General features: G+C 40.4%; 2 protein-coding genes across 3 annotated transcripts; one reads left to right on the top strand and one right to left on the bottom strand.

Annotated features, from left to right (window-relative positions):
• Positions 1 to 161: 161 nt before the first annotated feature.
• LOC138617166 (proproteinase E-like) lies at positions 162 to 3,944 on the top strand. Its single transcript, XM_069691920.1, has 9 exons — positions 162 to 180; positions 435 to 516; positions 2,021 to 2,087; positions 2,378 to 2,460; positions 2,691 to 2,816; positions 3,056 to 3,192; positions 3,273 to 3,415; positions 3,617 to 3,769; positions 3,875 to 3,944. The coding sequence occupies exons 1-9, from the start codon at positions 162 to 164 to the stop codon at positions 3,890 to 3,892; spliced, it is 828 nt and encodes a 275-aa protein (XP_069548021.1). The 3' UTR covers positions 3,893 to 3,944.
• Positions 3,374 to 12,298, bottom strand: wrnip1 (WRN helicase interacting protein 1). Of its 2 annotated transcripts, none has more exons than XM_069692079.1 (7): positions 11,600 to 12,298; positions 10,250 to 10,444; positions 9,117 to 9,355; positions 7,858 to 8,081; positions 6,164 to 6,319; positions 5,094 to 5,173; positions 3,374 to 4,636 (listed from the first exon to the last, which is right to left on the bottom strand). In XM_069692079.1, the coding sequence occupies exons 1-7, from the start codon at positions 12,239 to 12,241 to the stop codon at positions 4,355 to 4,357; spliced, it is 1,818 nt and encodes a 605-aa protein (XP_069548180.1). In that variant the 5' UTR covers positions 12,242 to 12,298; the 3' UTR covers positions 3,374 to 4,354. The 2 variants fall into 2 exon arrangements, with proteins under 2 accessions (XP_069548180.1, XP_069548181.1); XM_069692080.1 differs by having other exon boundaries at positions 4,463 to 4,636; positions 5,099 to 5,173.
• Positions 12,299 to 18,225: the final 5,927 nt, after the last annotated feature.

The following is an 18,225-nucleotide window of genomic DNA, read 5'->3' as shown; positions in this document are numbered from 1 at the left end:
GAGTTTGTGAAAGGTGAAACGAAATCCCTGAAAACACCCCAATTATTATTGGATTGTTTGAAAGGATTTATCATTCTGTCTATCGGATCTACAGTATAACTTTCCATTTTCCTATTTTACCCATGAGAACACACCAAATGCCATAAATTGTTGCTTTTAGTATGGGATCCGGAGAAAATGGTAAATGGTCCAAAACAACCTATGACTGACACCATCTTTCTCACAGTTGTAAAGGGAACATCTGAAATGTGGATAAAATACAAGGTGTCTATATTGTATTGCATTATAGGAATATCTCAGTCTGCACCTCATGTACACGGTTTGAATTTCAGACTTTATCTGACTTCTTTGTTGTGTACACAGGAGTTTCACCATCTGGAAAATGGAAGGAAAACTCCCAGGCTGTGTCTGGTCTCGTCTGGACTGATTCCCAGAAATAGCTCTGCTTGAGAAGTCACTTCTTTTGGACGAAAGAGATGGAACTGGCTCTTGTCTTCCTGCTGGTTGTCACAACTGGTAAGTTTACATTAAACACACCATATTTAGTGAAGAGCATTACAACTAAAAATTCAAACTGCAAGCAGTGATATGCGGGCCCTCGCACGCTGCACGTCGGGAATCCAGCGGGTCGGGGCCGCCGGCTCCCCGACGTGCAGCACGCGAGGGTTGGCATATTCCCCCTTGTAGTTTACATTTTTTTCTCGATCTCGTTCCTTATTCTTCTTTAAAAACAATAGCCAAAAAAGGCGACTTTAACATCTTCAAAAACTCTTGAAAGTTGGTGCTTGACGTAAGTTTCGTGAGGTTTGGAGCATCGTTTGACCTTAAGATAAGATTAAAAAAAGTCATACTATAGCATTAAAACGTATCAATGGGATTTTGGGGGATAAAGTTTGCGGTAGTTTGGATAGAAATCCAAAGAGACACACCTTATATTTTTTTTAATTGACTTTGATTTGAGTTTTTTTTTTTTTTAATTTGGTATTAGGATTTTGTTTTGTATTATTGTTGAGCTTTGGTTTGGTATTAGTATGACTGCATTTACAACACAAAACCGCAACTGTGTGGCTTACCCTTGGACTTGCCCTCTGTGAAACATGTGGCTTACCCTTAGAGGGACTCGCCCCCTCTGTGAACTGTGTGGATTACCTTGAGCGGGGCTCGAACCTGCATCTTCATGAGGTCACATGGCAATTTTGGTCGCGTTTGAATGAATATTTGTGGACAGTGGAGTTATAGGTTGCAGTGAGCCAAAGATTTGTCACAATGCATTATATCTCCTGGGAAGATTGGTGGTGCAGTCGTCAGCACTGTTGCCTCTCAGCAAGAATATTAGGGGTTTAATCCCTCCCTCTGTCTTGATTTAAAAAAAAGATCATACTATAGCATGTTGTCCAAATTATAGTCACTTTTTGGGCGACTTTTTGGATGACTTTTGGGTCACTTTTTGGCCACCACGCCACACCGATCGCCGAAAAACAAATTCTTATGATAACTTTTAATTCTAAACATGTTCAGAGTGCACAGAATACATTTCAAGTCGATCCGACAAAATTTGTAGGAGGAGTTCGTTAAAGTACAAGTGTGAATCGCCCAAAATGGCGAATACATTCAAAATGGCAGACTTCCTGTTGAGTTGACATATTTCGTGCATGTAGGCCGGGACATCTGTTTAGGGGGCGCTAGCGAGCCATTTGGCCACGCCCACTCGCGACTCCACTAAAATAAGAAATTTATTTTATTTTTGCCGGGAGAAACGCGTGTACCAACTTTCATGAGTTTTTGAGTATGATAAAGCAGCCAAAAATGCAGTTGTTTTACGGAAAATAATAATAATAATCGCTTGAATAACAATATGGCTTTTGCACCATCGGTGCCCGGGCCCTAATAAACATGAAGCAAGGGTGCTGCCTTGATTTGGAAGAAAGCCATTCGTAGGTTGGGAACTTGCTTACACTTACTTGGCTCGTCTTGGTTCTTTCTCTCACTGTGTTGAAGTATTTGGCTGTGGTGTCCCCAGCTACCCAGCCAACACCAGTCGTGTGGTGAATGGGGAGGAAGCCCAACCATACAGCTGGCCATGGCAGGTGAGTCAGTACAGCATATTAATGGAAAGATATATATACAATGTTTTTAGTACCTTAAAACCATGTTTTAGTAATTCATTCTCTGATTAGACAAGTTACTGATCATACTAGAGCAATTTTTTAAAACAATTCCACAGTACTATATTGTAGTACTGTATTTATAACACCTACTATACATGATGGAAATCAATGGTTGGGCTGCCCCACATTACCTGAAAGTGTGCCTCTGAACAAAATGTACAAAATTACCCATGACTTATGCTGATCAAAGTCTTTCTGTCTTCTTTTAGGTTTCATTGGAGTCTTTCTTCCCCACCTGTGGAGGAACACTTATTGCTCCTACCTGGGTCTTGACTGCTGCACACTGCATCACGTGAGGAAAAGTGTCTTTGTGGCGTTTGCTTCTCAGATATGGTCAGTAAATGTCACGTGAGGTACCTGAATTCATTGCAAGATGTTTTTTCTTGAGATGATCACGTCAAATTTCAAGACTGACGTGCAGAACAGAACAGGAAGCAGAACTGAGGGAGTGGAACACTGACATTGACCTTTCCTTATGTATTGTCTCTGATGTGAATTTCTGAAATGACTTTTGTTTTCCAGTTTCCACACGTACAGGGTGGTGCTTGCAGAGCATGATATGAACAAGGACGAGGGACCAGAGCAGTTCATCATGGTGGAAAAAATGTTCATCCATCCCAAATGGAATGACAACTGTGTGTCTTGTGGGTAAGATGTTGCTTTGTAGGTCTGTTATGAAAGATGAGGGAAATGTAACGTCGTTGAAAAGTATGTTTACTCTGTGTACTCCCATCAAACAGCAGCTGAGTAAAGATCATTTTTAATAAATATAAACAAATAAACCTCCACCTGTGGAAAAAAACAGGCACTCTACACAGTTGAGTCAACGCAAATAAAAATATGTAATTACTCACATGTTTAATGCTTCTTTTAATCCCGTTGTCTAGGAATGACATCGCCCTGCTTAAACTGGAGAAGAGCGCTGTCATCGATGACAAGGTTCAGGCGGCTTGCCTGCCGCAGCACGGTGCTGCTCTCGCCCACAACCAGCCCTGTTACGTGACAGGCTGGGGTCGTCTCTACTGTGAGACCCGCTGCTGACACCTGGCTCATATGGAGTGTGCTGTATTCAAACGATGCATCAAATTGTCATTTTCTCTTTAGCTGGCGGCCCCCGGGCAACTACTCTACAGCAGGCCCTACTTCCTGTGGTGGATCACAGCGTGTGTAGTCAAAGTGACTGGTGGGGTAGCTCAGCAAAGACAACAATGGTCTGTGCCGGAGGAGAAAGCAAGTCAGCGTGCCACGTGAGAAACAACCCCATAACATCTTGATTCCTGTTGTTCTGGGTTTTGTACCCTCATGGTTGAAATGCACTTATTGTAAGTCGCTTTGGATAAAAGCGTCAGCTAAATGAAATGTAATGTAACGTGATATTATATTTATGTAAAACAAACGGATATTGTCGTTCAGTGGTCCTGTATCCTGTATCTATCGTCAACTTCCAGGGAGACTCCGGAGGCCCTCTGAACTGTGAGGGCAGAGACGGCCGATGGTACGTCGAAGGAGTTACTAGTTTTGTGGATGGACGTGGATGTAATAGCCCTCGAAAACCCACAATCTTTACCCGTGTGGCCTCTTTCATCCCCTGGATCAGTGAGGTGAGGGAAGCGTCCCGGAACCCACAAATTAATCACTTTGCATAAAGACATGCAGGAGGCTCTTTGTGGAATGTATGAACTTAATCTTTTGATATTTCTCTGCAGACAATGGCCAAAAACTGAGGACGTTTTCACAACTGATGAGACGGAACAATAAACTATATAGTTAAATGCTCAACCTATTTTTTACTTGTGTTTCATTCAAATATACACAGATAAGAACTACAATAATGTTCAACAAAAAAATAAAATGTACATTTCAATTTTAACACATATTTAACATTGTAAACATAGAAATTACTATTATGAAAACTGAAAGTCAAACCCTGTATATTTATTTACTGTATTTGAATAAATTCAGGACTTTATTATGAACATATCTAAAAGAAACTGAAAATGTAAAATTGTAGTTTAATTGGAATATAACTATGATAGTTGACTGATTATCAGTTTAAGTTTGAATTTGGATCAACAGCCACAATTAAGCTTTTATCCCTCTACTGGCAATTTCCAAAAGACTGTTCTCCTTCAGCAGCTTTGGTTTAAGACTTTACATGATGCAGGGTAAAGTATTACGAGAAGTATTCATGGGTCGGAAGGTGTCCAGGTGAAGAAGTTCATTCCCCGCAGCTCCTCAGGTAAGTAGTCCTGCTCTATGGGACCGCTGAAGGCAGGGTTGTATTTATAGCCTTTAGCGTAGCCCAGTTCTTTCATCAGCCTGGTGGGGGCATTGCGAAGGTGCAAGGGGACGGAAGGCAGGGGGCCTTTGTGGTTTCTCAAACAGGCTTTCACATTATTGTAGGCCTTGTAGATCTCCACAGACTTCGGTGCTCGTGCCAGATAGACCACACACTGAGCCAGGATCACCTGATCAGCAACGGATTAAAGAAAGGAGAGCGGAGGTAAAGACACCGGGGGAAAAACGTGAACATTATAATAGTAATAATAATGACGATTAGTCATACAGCAGTTGTCAAGACAAAGTTATGAAGTGCTTTGCATGGAGGAACCAGGATCAAAACATTTTCAAGACTGAAGGAATTAAAATCAGGCAATTAAAATAATACAAATATGGAAAAGAAATTGAAAAAAAAAAAAAATCCCCAACAATAAAGATATAAGACAACAACAGTAACAAGAAATCAGGTTACACATGTTGGAAATAAGAATGTTGTGCTATAATTATTACCAGGCTTTAAAAAAAAAAAAGATAAGTTTTGAAAAGTGATTTAAAAGATGTCACTGATGCTGCAAGCCTCAGATTCTCAGAAAATTAGAGTTGATATGTCATAATTAAAAAGACTAAATAACAATCTCTGACTACCTCACATTCAGGCATCCCGATGAAGTGACAAGCCTGGAAGGCAGACACAGCCTGCGGGAGAGCGCAGGGATCTGCCATACCTGAAAGAGACAAAAGACGCAACGTGTCCAATCACACTGCATTATAAAATAAAACTCTTTTATTATTGCACAAGTTCGCTGCATGTATTAGTTCGTTTCAATCCAGTCAGGGTTTTCTTTCCTATGACATTTTCATACTACAAACGGCGTTAAAAATATACTGTTTAGGAGCATTTTGACAACGAAAAGGCTTTCAGAAAATATCTAATATGTTTTAGGTTCACGAGGTAACAATCTGTGTCTAGTCTGCTAACAGATGGCAGCCAGGACATAAGAGGACCGGCGTCCTTGTGTGTGTGTTTGAGTGTGTTAGAGTGAGAGTGACAGAAAGAGGACGAGAAGGTAGAAGGTGCACTCAATTTAGAAAGCCTGTAACGCAAAGCCTGTTGCACGCCATGTAATACATTACGCGTTACCTGCAACTAAACAACAAATGAAGTTGAATATTCGGGGTCAGCCCACAAATTTGTTGAGTAAGTACAATGCAATAATCACTTCTGAATAACATAAAATATATAAAACAATACTTTGAGAATTACTACTATTTAATGGCTTTATTTGCCTTTATAGGTTTTAATTTTCCAACAAATAAAATGGTTGGTTTTTACATAGTGATATAGTGCATATACTAGCATAATAACATTACATACACTAAGTGAAAGAGCTGGCGTGGAGGGTAGAAGAGGAAAACTGAAGGAAGCTGATGGGAGTCTTTAATTAAGAGCTTTGATTTAGGAACAACCAAAAGGCACTGAAGGCACAGCCTACTCTCTGGTTCATATGAAATGCTCATGTCAGTGGTGTAACAATGACTGAGTACAGTACAAACATTACCAACATCATTAAAAAAATTACAAGCAATCCATGCGGGGAGATGGGTGAATCAGAATAATGCAGTCTGCTTTTTCGGTGATTGTCAACTGTATGTTAGATGATTCAAGTTGGAGAATCGTAAATAAATACAAGCTGAGATAAGATATATTCACATACCCACATCCTCACTGGCAAAGCGTACCAGTCTGCGAGCCACGTAGAGTGGACCCTCACCCCCCTCCAGCATGCGGCCCAGCCAGTAGAGAGAGGCGTTCTCATGGGAGCCTCTCATAGACTTATGTAGCGCTGAGATACAGTTGTAATGCTCCTCACCTTTAAATGAGACACACACACACACACACACACACACACACACACACACACACACACACACACACACACACACACACACACACACACACACACACACACACACACACACACACACACACACACACACACACACACACACACACACATCACTACATGTAGCAAGGAAAGAGGAGCCCCCTGCAGGTGGCATTTAATCAACCACTTTCCCAAGTTCATCACTTTGGTGTGAATGGTTGGATTACAAACATATTGTCTCATAAATGTAAATGCTGCACTAACACAAAGAAACACAAAATAAAGACTGATCAGATCATACAAAGCCATAATGAAGAGACAAATGCTGTCTCCATGAAGGTCATTAGTCAAGCTGAGACAGAGTTTCATCACCCTGTACGGAGGGGAACAGTAAATCTCTATGTTTTGGGACAGCTGGGTGTTGTGTAACAGGACAGTGTGGAGGACTAATAAGTCTTATGAGGGGGAGTTATCGATGGACGCTCTGCGAAAGGCGTAGACGATTGGAGCGGCTAAAACTGCAGGACGGTTAATAACCACAGCGCTGAGTAGTAGTGTTGTAACTAGGAGAACAAAGCAAACACTGAATCTCTGCGTTATTTAGCTATTATAGTTATGCAATCACCTGATTACAGTCATTTCTAGTTGTTCTAGTTGTACAGCACACAAGTCTGGAGGAGAGTCCTAAATCCATAATTGTTTAGGGCAGGGGTGCTCTACTAAGGAACAGTGATCACCATTACTGGGAAGTGATATGATAGGGCTGTTAAGCTCAAAACATGCAGTTATGTACCTGAAGAGATTGACGGCAGCTGTTACACTCAAGCTACTGAGAGGATTTTGATTTGTAAAATATGTAGTAACTGATACCCGCCCTTAAATAATCTTTCAATATGCCTCTAATTGTGTGAAACCCTCTTTGCCAAAGGCCCACTATTAGTAACGCTTCAAAGTTATATCGATGTTTCATCTAAAGTTACAGATGATTCAGGTGTATTCTGAACAGGACAGAACCGATACAGGGACGTACGATTCAGACGGCGTTCTACGTTTTGGTCCAGTCCTTAACAAAACTGTTGATATAGATATGTAGGGTAGCTGTGCAAAATGAAAAAAAGAAAAAGGACAAGAACATGTCATGGTATTATTAGTTGACATTTTTTATGCTTTACAGGAGCTACTTTGGAGAATAAGTCCCATAACATCTGCCCTCCCCTCACCCCAACCGGTCGAGGCCGAACACCGCCCCACGTCTGAGTCTGGTTCTGTCTGAGGTTTCTCCCTGTTAAAGGGGAGTTTTTCCTTCATACTGTTAGAGGTTTTTCTCCCTGTTAAAGGGGAGTTTTTACCTCCCAGCCGCTCATGTGGTAATTGTTAGGTTCCTTTGTATAATGTTGTAAAGTACTGTTGTAAGGACTTTACCTTGTTAAGTGTGCTAAAAAAATAACTTGTGTTGTGATTGGGGCGCTATACATATAACATTGAAGTAAATTGAATTAACACATAAGCACATCTGAGCTTACCAGCTTTATCGTAGAGAATATGGGACCTCTGGAGACCCTCTTTGATGTGTTCCTCCGTCACCAGTATCTCCTGAGGAGGACCGTCTTGTGCTGACAGGTTTGGTCGGATCAAGCTCACCTGAGCTTGAACAGCCAGCTGGAGACTGTTGATTCCTGTTCTTGCGTCGCCATCACAAAGGTAGGCTATGGTGTCCAGGGCTTTTTGTTCAATGAAAGTTCTTGGCCTAAAAACAATCAGACATATCAGACATACTGTATCTGTGTCAATACTTTTTTAATATGGGCTACGATGAAGAAAATTCAATTCAACTTTATTTATATAGCGCCAAATCACAACACAGGTTATTTCATGGCACTTAACACATTAAAGTCCTTACAGCAAGACTTTACAATATTATACAGAGAAACCCAACAATTCAACAATTCCCACATAAGCTAGGAGTGGAAAAAACTCCTCTTTAAGGGAGAAAAACCTCCAACAGAGGGAAGGAAAAACTCCCTCTTAACAGGAAGAAACCTCCGACAGAACCAGGCTCAGGGGTGGGCGGTCAAAATACAAAAACTCATCCATCAAACTGATTAAATACGGTCTATTTCATCACATGTATATATGCTATAATGCCATTTCTTCACATTTATCTACACTGACAGTGTATGTAAGATGATGCAGCACCACTGTGGTCCAAACAAGAGGAGTCACTCTGATATGAAAATCATTCAAAGCAAAGTAACTTATATGTTAACTTAACTAACTAACTAACTAACTGTAGTTATATATAACTTATGTTAATCTATTTATTGTAAATGTAGTACTTTTGCTTCTCGCTCAGTAGATTACACTGTAGGTTCCCATGGTGATATACCAACATAAAAGTGAGAGAGATTCACTGTGGTTTAAGCCTCAAATAAACTGGCTAACCCTTTAATCCCAATATGTGTCACAGGCCCAGATTTCATTGCATCCCAAACCATACAGATGATACAGCTGTAATGTAATAATAATAATATAGCTCTCCCTGTAGATCACATACCACCTGCAGCCAGAAGTTAACAGCCATCAACCCATCTGCCAAAACCTCTTCTGTCAACATATCAGACCAGACCAGACCAGAGCTGAGGGGATTGCTGTGGCTCCGACAACTACTAACACACGCCTCCCATAAATGATTTAACTGAACCCACTAAGCCAAGAAAAAATGAGAAGGCCTTCCACTTAACCAAAGGATTCTGGATTGTGTGACGCCGGGAGACGCACTTACTCGTGTCCATCTGTTTGGTCCTGATCATTGGGATTTGCCGGATCTTGTCCCAGGACTCTGATCCCAAGCGTGGCCACGGCCCTGCCCAGGATCGAGCCCATTGCCTCCACTGACAGCTTCTCCAGAACCAGCACCCTGCACCTGCTCAGCAGGGCAGCATTCACCTGGAAGGACGGATTCTCGGTGGTGGCTCCAATCAGAGTTACTGTCCCGCACTCCACATGAGGAAGGAAGGTGTCCTATAGATACACAACACACTCTGAGTGACAACAGAAAGGTGAGCGCAGACAGCGAAGCAAAACAGCACAGAAGACAGACCACCTGTGAAGTCGTGCAATATCAAGGGTGAGTGTTTATTCTACTACCTTCATAAAACTTCATTTAAAAAAAGGGGATTTGATCATTTTCATGCCACCAACACAAGACAAAGTCACTTGCATAACTCTGTTATGCATTGTCATGCTTACGAGGTCATTAAAGATAGATTTGGACTAGTCCTTGTTGCTATCTGATATAAGGATTTAAGGGTATTTAACACAGGACTTTACAGAATCCTAGACTGGTTTACTAAAGCTGTAGTTTTTAAAATAAAAGTAGAAGAAACAAGCAGAACTCTGATTGAACTGCTGCATACAGGCATTCAACTGAAAAAAATATATCGTACTGTAAATCAAGGAATCTGTATGTAGAATCACTTCTTTTACGGACTCTAAATCCATAATAAATGTTTTCCAAGGATCAGACGTCGGAGCTGGAGGAATTGGATTGTTTGTGAGGGAATCAACTGAGTGAATATTTGGGTGACATTTTCTCAATGATGCCCGGTGATGCAGACACACTGGGCTGTAAACTATTTACACCGCTATATTTACTCCTGCAGAGAAAATGTAAGTGTGGTTTGGCAGGAGGATGGACTTCTTAAAACATCTTAACAGACTACAATAAACGTATTGACGCTGCCACGACTTCATATGTACGACACAGAAAAGGGGGATAAATCCAAACATGACCTGTAGCACAATGTAGAAATTCTATCGTTGCGCCTCAATAGTTATTCTGATCACTGGCTGGACTTTGTGCCTAACATTGCAAACTTTGATCCAGAGCACATCTTTCTGGCTCAATACTCTCACCTGTTGGGATTTGTTGAAGCGATGAATCTCATCTATGAACAAGATGGTTCTCCTCTTGCACAGTCGCAACTCATTCTGCGCCTGCTTGATCACCTCTCTAACTTCATTGGTTGACGTGCTGGTGGCAGACAGCGTGACGAAACGAGCTGTTCCCTCCTTTTTAATGGAGCTGGCGATTATGTGGGCGAGAGTGGTCTGAAAGATAAAACAAATCACAGGAGCAATTGAATTCAAATGTGTGCACTGCAGAGGGGGATCATACAATACACCTTCCTCTGAGAGCCTTCTGAATCTGTCCACTGTTGCTCCTCATAGGCAGCTCCAAAAATAACTGTTCAATGGGGAAACCTGAACGCTATAAGACAACTGACAGGAGACGTTAAAGAGGTATCGTGTTAAGAAAGCATGTCAACAAAGTCTAAGAATGACAAGCGGCTGGACAACAATCTACGCTGGTAGCTCGGCATACCCAAGAAGTCATTAACATGCTCTACTGACACCTGACCAAGAGAACGGTGGCGAGCCCCGACCTCTCTATACACAGTGCAGTTGGGCCGAGAGTGATACTGGATATTTCAAAACAACAATCTGAAGGGTTAATAGAATATGTGGAATAGTGTGGTTTTAATGTTACAACCAATTACTTAAAGCTAGATTTATCAAGTTCGACCAATCTGTCTTCTATCTTACTTAAAAGGTAATTCTTGGCTTTAGTCATTTTGTAAACGATCCTCTCCCCTGTAAACAATTTACACAAGTGATTTAACAACAACAACCCCCCCAAAAAATATTTCCTTTTTTTTTTGGGGAAAAGTGTCATCTTTTGTTCTGGTAAATTGCAAGAATAGTTTCACGTTTTCTGTTTAAAGACCAAACAGTTGGTCAATTAATCTCGAGCTGTAACGATTAGAGGATCAATGCATGAACAGATAATTCACTTTTAATTCTTTTGATCATCTGTTGACATATAAATAAAAATACCAAATATTTGCTAGTTAAAATTTAAAATGAAATGATTTGACTTTTTTTGTTTTTGAATATTTTGGGTGTTTTATAATCTAATGATGTCATAGTACAAATAAATCAGTCAGGTGGACCGTACCAGGATTCATTTAATACTTAACTACATTTCGCTGCTAATATTTGAATACTTTTAGTTGAGTAGGATTTTTCCTGCAGGTGTTTTACTTGTAATGGAGTATTTTTTTTTTTTTTTTTACATTGCTGTATTGGTACTTTTACTCAAGTATAGGATGTGAATATGTCTTGAACCCCCCCCCCCCCTCCTCCCCGATGAAAGGGAGGGAAAGCTGCTGCATCATCATCTCAGCTGTGAACCTCCACACCGACCTTTCCGCATCCCGGGGGGCCCCAGAGGATCAGAGATGGTATTTCCTGGGAGTCGAGAAGAGGCCGGAGGAGCGTTTGCTGCCCGACAACTTTACTTTGACCAAAGTATTCCTCCAGTGTGTTTGGTCTCAGAATATCAGCCAGAGGCTTGTCTATTTTAAACAATGTCCTTGGCGTTAAACCCGTTTTCACAGTCTGTCCGTTGGACGCAGATGCAGCTTGTTGGCTCTCCGGGTTCTCCGAGGCTGCTGGTCCAGGATCAGCCTCATTCAGGAAACGTTTCACCCCCTTGTTGACAGCGCGGACGGGACTTTGTGTCGTCATAAACAAACCAGTTCGCTCGCTTTGAGCTGTAACTTTCCCCTTGTTGTTGTGAAACAGAGGAAACACTGCCGAGGACTGCTGCGGAGCTGCCATGGAGGAGGAAGGAGGGCTGGTCGCAGATTTGTTGACGGGCTCCGCACTGATACGGGATTTCTTCTCAGGAGGTCCGCTCTCCTCCGGTGTTGACGGGCTGCTGTCGGTAACGCCGTTCAGCAGACACACGTCGAGATGTCCGTTAACAGTGTCAGACGTGAAGTCTTTAAAACAAACGGGACATTGCACCGAGTCCGGCGCTGCAGATGTCATCTCGGTCGCCATGTTAATTTCCCGCGAAACGTTGGACTGTAGTCACGTGACCAAACACGTTTTCGATATTTACCTGTGAAAAGTTGTTTTGGGCCTTAAACTGTGATGTCCAAATGCGACTTACCGTTTTTATAAGCTAACTGAAAATAGTGTGTGTGTGTACAATTGTGTTCATTTAACATTTTCAGTGGAGTTCCCTTGATTTATTTCCTGTTTGTGTTGTTTACGTGCTGATGAAACAGTCTGACGTCAGAGTTTTTCTGGTCCATCGTTTTCTTTTACGGAAGCGCATGGCATTCACAAGTGAAAAAAACCCACAACTTACTATGTCATAAATACGAAGATTTCAAAACAATCTCATATTTACCATGAAGTTATCTTATAATGACAAGATTATGTACAATAATAAAGCCAGGAAGTGAAATACCTAAGAATTTGCCTGAAGATTTGTCTTAATTATCAAGGTAATTCATGCATAATTGTCTGTAACAATTTGATCAAAACGGTGGTATGTGAATGCTGCAAGTAGCTACAGGTAGGCCTACAGTAACAGATACACACTTGGCCCTCAGGACCTTTGTGTGTTTATTGATTTTTATTTAACCTAAATGAACAATTTTAATTATAGAATAGATTTTCTTGTTAAAACAAACAAACAAACAAACAATAAATTTTTTAAAAAAAAAGTCAATGATGAATTCATAACTAATTAATTCCCATATAACTTGCAAGGCTGGATTGTCAGATTTGTGGGGCCCAAAAGCAGCAGAGTCACTATGTTTTCAGTCTGAATACCTGCTCAAATTTGACCTGTTGGATTTCATACTACTCAGGTAGTTGCACAGTATTAAGGTACTATACGTAATTACATTTTTAAAGGAAAGTAAAACACAAACATTATAATTAGGAAACAAACTCTATAATGATTTAATGGTGTCATTCTCTCACAAACTCTATTGGTCCTGTACCAAAGCCTTCCGCTGTCTATCCGTCTCTGCTCAGATAAAAGACGTCGCCAAGAGAAACACAACAGAGAGGCCAACCAGGCTGGGAAAGACGAAGAGAAAGCTCAACAAGGAAAGCACTGGCAGCCAAGTGTCCCCCTCAGGGAGAATGACAGAGCTGAAGTCAGGTCGTCAGTGGGCCAACAGCCGAAACATGACCATGCTGGCCTTATTCCCTTATTTACAGAAGGTGAAAACCATGCGCTGCTTCTGGGAGATGAAGTTTGAAACAGAGGTATCCATGAAGTTCATGAATTCTGGAGCAGATTTCACAAATGTCAGAGTATTGCGGTCGTATCCTTTTAATCAGCCTTATTAACCTGTCAGAGCAGCAGTGTAGGGTGCTGGAAGTCATAATTTGCCCAAATTGTGAAATGAGACCTTGCCATGATCTATTCAACCATTACAGCTATTACAGCTGTGACAGGTATTTGATGATTAGATATTTTAGTATAGACTGTCAAAAACAAATATTTACTGAAGTATACAGTGGCAAAATATGGCACCATGTTTCATGCCCATACTGCACATTGAAGTGTGACAAAAGTTAAAGAGCAACTGTTATTTTTGGATTATGTCTATGTTAACAATTGCCAAATTATGTGATAACCAAGATGTGCCAAAAATAGTGTAAAACAAGTAGCCTGGGATTCACTTCATCACATGCTGCTGTTGAAACGTAGGGAGTGTACTATGACGCAATTAATCAAAGACCATGTTCCTTTTTTCCCCTTCATGGTAGCTAATATATCCATTTGAGCAGTGAGAGCACAGCTCTCATCCAAAAATGAGCTCATTATTGTATTTGGCAGAGAAGGCCAGAGGAGGCTGGGGAGGTTTTCAGATATGCCGCACATAACTGCGTTTGGCCACCGTTGGGCAGATGAAGCCTTCTTAGCATTGTGGCTACATTTTTCACACCCAAAATGTATTTGTTACGCAATATACAAAAGACTGTGTTGTTGAGCTTAAAAGTCCTTAAAAATACGATTTATACATTTAAATCAGAAGTTCACCTGGCATTTTATAATTATTCAACATTTGAACAGCTGTTGTGTTTACACTATATCCTGCAATGTAGATATACTAATAAGTTAAAGTTAAAATAAAATAGCTTCAGTTGCGACTGTTAAGTGTGAGTGCCCATGCATGCGATAGTCTGTGTGACATATGCAGCAGTAATCCAATAGCACAGGCTATTTATTTACACTATATCCAAGTGTCTGTGTTGACAGGCAGAGTAGACCCCCAATCACAATTCTCTCAGTTTTCTCTGTCAGTGCTGTGTTGAAGATTCATTTCGTGGTTCACATAGTTTCTGAGTGAAGGACGTGATAAGGGACACAACATTAAAGGCTTGGTTTCTAATGAAGATGACTGGATAGAGTGAGAAAGAGCTGTTCCCTCAGATACCCTTTCCTGGCACCTGTCACTCTTTTGTCACGAGGACACAGTGTCCGTCCTTTGGCTGCAAGTGCTGATAGGAGTGGGGGGTTGACTGAATTAACAGAGGCTGTGGAGGATAGTGTGATATTAATATTTGGGCGGTCCTCACCCTAAGAAGGTGCTGTCATCTGCTTCACTTGAGACACTTCTCTCTAAGCTCCAAGAGGCCCTTTGCTAGTTAAAGATAAGTAAAGCGTGGCTGTAGAGTAAGGATGAAGAGTAAAGTGAAAGGCATGGAGAACTTTGTCACAGTCGGGGACATTTGGCTAGTCAACAGCATGTGTCTGGTTGTTTCTTACCTCTGGCGCAGGGTGTGGGATTTACTCTGCTATAGGAGGAAGCAAAGAGCATCTGCAATTCAGGTACATAAAGGGTTGTGTGACTTCTGGAGCAATACTTAAAGCTTAGTTAAAGAACACTAGCACATGTTTGTTTTTCTTTAACAAATGTAACTAGAATATTAACAGAGCAACAGTGTTTATAAATGTAGTTCTTGTTAGCATGGGCATCAATATTTTACAGTTTCTCTTTGCATGGTTTATTACCTGAGAATTTCCCAAACTATCTTTGATATTGCAGTCTTGTTGGAGAACTTTCAGGACTTTTCTTGATTGCTGATACCTGTGTAAGATGGCGTTTGGATGATAGGTCTGCTGAGGCGACGCTACTTCAGTTGATGAGAGGAAACAAATCTTATACATGTCCTGAATACCATATCTTCAATATTATTCATAGGCCTATTGCATACCAATGGGACTATACTGCAGAAAAACATGATTGCATTTAGAGTTCTGGTTTCTTTTCCTTGGAAACACTTATTGAGTTATTGCTTCAACAGAATACCAAACTAATACTGTAAATCCTACCAAAAACACTTCAGAGGAGATGGCAGCAGATGGTGGAGCAAGAACATTTATTACTCGATAAATTTACTGTCCTCACAGGAATGTCCAACCAGAAAGGCAAAATAGTTTACTGACACATTAAAGCTACACATGTCTTCCTCTTTTTCTCCTTCTTTGTTTTTAAATGTACAGATGGCTTAGTTTATGTGTTGAGATGCTTCCAGAATTGTAAAATGAGTTACAGTAAGAGCACCTGGTATGTTTTATATTTGTAAAATTCTATATGCGCTAAATGTCAAACTCACTCCCTTATATATGTGACCAAATATATAGTGGTCTGAATTCCGACAGCCATCTTAAAAATACTCCTCAAGTTTTGGTTGTTGCAAAGTTGTCTGTTTGCTCTGTTTGTTGTGTTATTATTCTTAGGTATCTTGAAAGAGGCTACAATGCACAGTTGACGTCAAAATACCTGATCACACATGATGCATATTAACAGTTTGAATTATGTGAGCAATATTCAGCATAGGAGCATGATGGGTCTTGTGTTGTATTGTAGCATCACATTTCACAAATAATAGGCTCTCAGCAACTCCTTATGACTGAGACAAATCTGGAAACTAATGGAAATCTAAATAAACATAGTTGAGCTCATAACTCTGACAGTGTCATCAAAACTGAACATTATTATCTATTAAAAGATAATAATATCCACAACCTGCAGATCTAACAATCTTTTATGCAATTAAGTTTTTATTGTTGCACTCACTCCTCTTATTTTATCCTCCATATAGATGTCACGTTTAATTGAATTAGTTAGCTCAACATATGGCGGATTATCCTCTCAGCAATAATGTGATCCTGAGTAACGCAGTGAAACGTGAGCTCAGTAGTTTCGTTGCATTTGTGTTTTGCTATGTTATGGATAGAAGCAGGAAGGATAAAACACGAGATCAGGGTTGGTGGTGTTTATTGGAGCAGGGTTTAGAACCTGCTGCAGGGGCACAGTGCACTCTAGTGGCAGAGGGCGGTGTAGTGTTTCTAACTGAATGAGTAAATATTGTCTGAAAATTCTGGTTTTGCTGCCATCTAGTGATTTTATGTGGCTCCTGGACTGTGGCATGGCTTTATGACCACAATGGTCTCATCACTGCACATTAAATTGACTTCAAATGTGTACAGATCAGTGCACAAAAGCTTTTCTGTCTGATAATATCAAATAATTGACCATTCTTTTCGCTTTTCACGTTTCCATCTCGTACAATGCTGATACAGACTTTGAGATTTCTGCCTGGGAGTAAATATATACTGTACACTAGTGTATGTATACACCGCTGCTTATAAATACACACATCCTGTATTTATCATTAATGCTGTTTTAGTATAGCGCAGAGACAAGCTGAAGCCCTCTCACCATCTCTTGTTTCCATTCCTTTCTTGGCATTTAGGAGATGCAAACTGACATTTACTATAGTAGATCCACAAGTATGTGACAAAGCTTTCTTTGCATTCTGTCGCTAAAATGAATACCCTTTACGGCATCCTCAATATAAAACACATCTTACAATTCCATACTGATGATAATAGTGGATATGGGAATATCTTCCTCAATATGACTGTTTAGGTGTCACTGAAGTACAATTAGGATTACTTTTGCTGAATGGAAAAAAAAACAAGTCTTTGTGAACATATCTGATGCACCATAGAGCTGAAATTACAATGATGTAGTCAAATTTATAGATGCCGTTTTTGTTCTTCAGCCCGTCAAACGTGAATTTTTTTCAGGCTTTCTCAGCCCTCTAAACTGACTACCTCTGGGTTTTCAGTCAACTCAAACTCTAAGAAATTGCTGTGGGTATTTTGTTTTTCTATTTTCAGACAAAACAATTAATTCAGTCATGAAAACCATCCTTAGTTGCAGCCCCAGAGTTACGTTTCGCCACTCGTGTAGGGTGATTTTTTAGACTTTAAAGTGGAAACAGCCATCACCAAGCATATGAAGTATAATACTCAAAGGATGGATTTTGACTTCAGAGCTCCATCATCCTTTATACAGATGAACGATGCCACCTACTGTTTGAAATAGAAACTTTGGCAGCAGTGATGGAAGATATAGTCAGACAATGTAAATCATTAAGAAGCAGGACACAATATAAAATATTCCATTGTAAATAAAATTATAGTAGCCTACAAGTTCTTTGAAATTGTACTTGAGATCAAAATGTGAGTAAATTTATTGGTTAGTAAAAAAAAACAAAAACGATGAGGCAAGTAAAGCTTCACATAATTTAGTTCATAGCACGTCCAATTTCAAAAGACAACAGTGCACATCCTGTGTAATGCATGCACAACATGTACAGACTTGTTGTGCATGTAAAACAACATTTATAAACTGCGACATATTTGCATATGTAATAATTTTGTATAATATAGTCAAATGTGGTCTTATTACATTATATAAACAAACCCCCAAAAATGTGTTTACACACCAATAGAAAATATGACAGGGGAAGAACAGAGGAGGACCGCTCAGACATTACCACGAGGAGTTCAGTTTCATGGCTGCCTCACACATTTAAGCCCACAAGTTTCCGAGAGAAAGTATAGCCAGCGCTGGCAGAGCTGAGCGATGTGCGAGTGGAGACGGGATAGGTGACTGGACAGTGGCCACAGCACACATCCCCGGTGCTTCCCAGGACAT

The sequence above is a fragment of the Brachyistius frenatus genome, unplaced genomic scaffold (assembly GCF_029030835.1).
Source record: "Brachyistius frenatus isolate BFR_SWC_R1_liver_20210118 unplaced genomic scaffold, ASM2903083v1 Contig_12, whole genome shotgun sequence".
Lineage (NCBI taxonomy): Eukaryota > Metazoa > Chordata > Actinopteri > Embiotocidae > Brachyistius > Brachyistius frenatus.
The sequence above is the reverse complement of the archived record's forward strand: the minus strand, read 5'-3'. Positions and strand labels throughout refer to the sequence as shown.

What these genes read in the sequence shown, in the direction of transcription:
- LOC138617166 (XM_069691920.1), top strand. An exon ending in CCTGCTGGTTGTCACAACTG is followed by an intron (nt 517 to 2,020) that starts GTAAGTTTACAT and finishes TGGTGTCCCCAG; the next exon opens with CTACCCAGCCAACACCAGTC. An exon ending in AAAGCAAGTCAGCGTGCCAC is followed by an intron (nt 3,416 to 3,616) that starts GTGAGAAACAAC and finishes GTCAACTTCCAG; the next exon opens with GGAGACTCCGGAGGCCCTCT.
- wrnip1 (XM_069692079.1), bottom strand. Translation starts at nt 12,241, where the DNA reads ATGGCGACCGAGATGACATCTGCAGCGCCGGACTCGGTGCAATGTCCC. An exon ending in TATTCTCTACGATAAAGCTG is followed by an intron (nt 6,320 to 7,857) that starts GTAAGCTCAGAT and finishes TCTCATTTAAAG; the next exon opens with GTGAGGAGCATTACAACTGT. An exon ending in TCGGGATGCCTGAATGTGAG is followed by an intron (nt 4,637 to 5,093) that starts GTAGTCAGAGAT and finishes GTTGCTGATCAG; the next exon opens with GTGATCCTGGCTCAGTGTGT.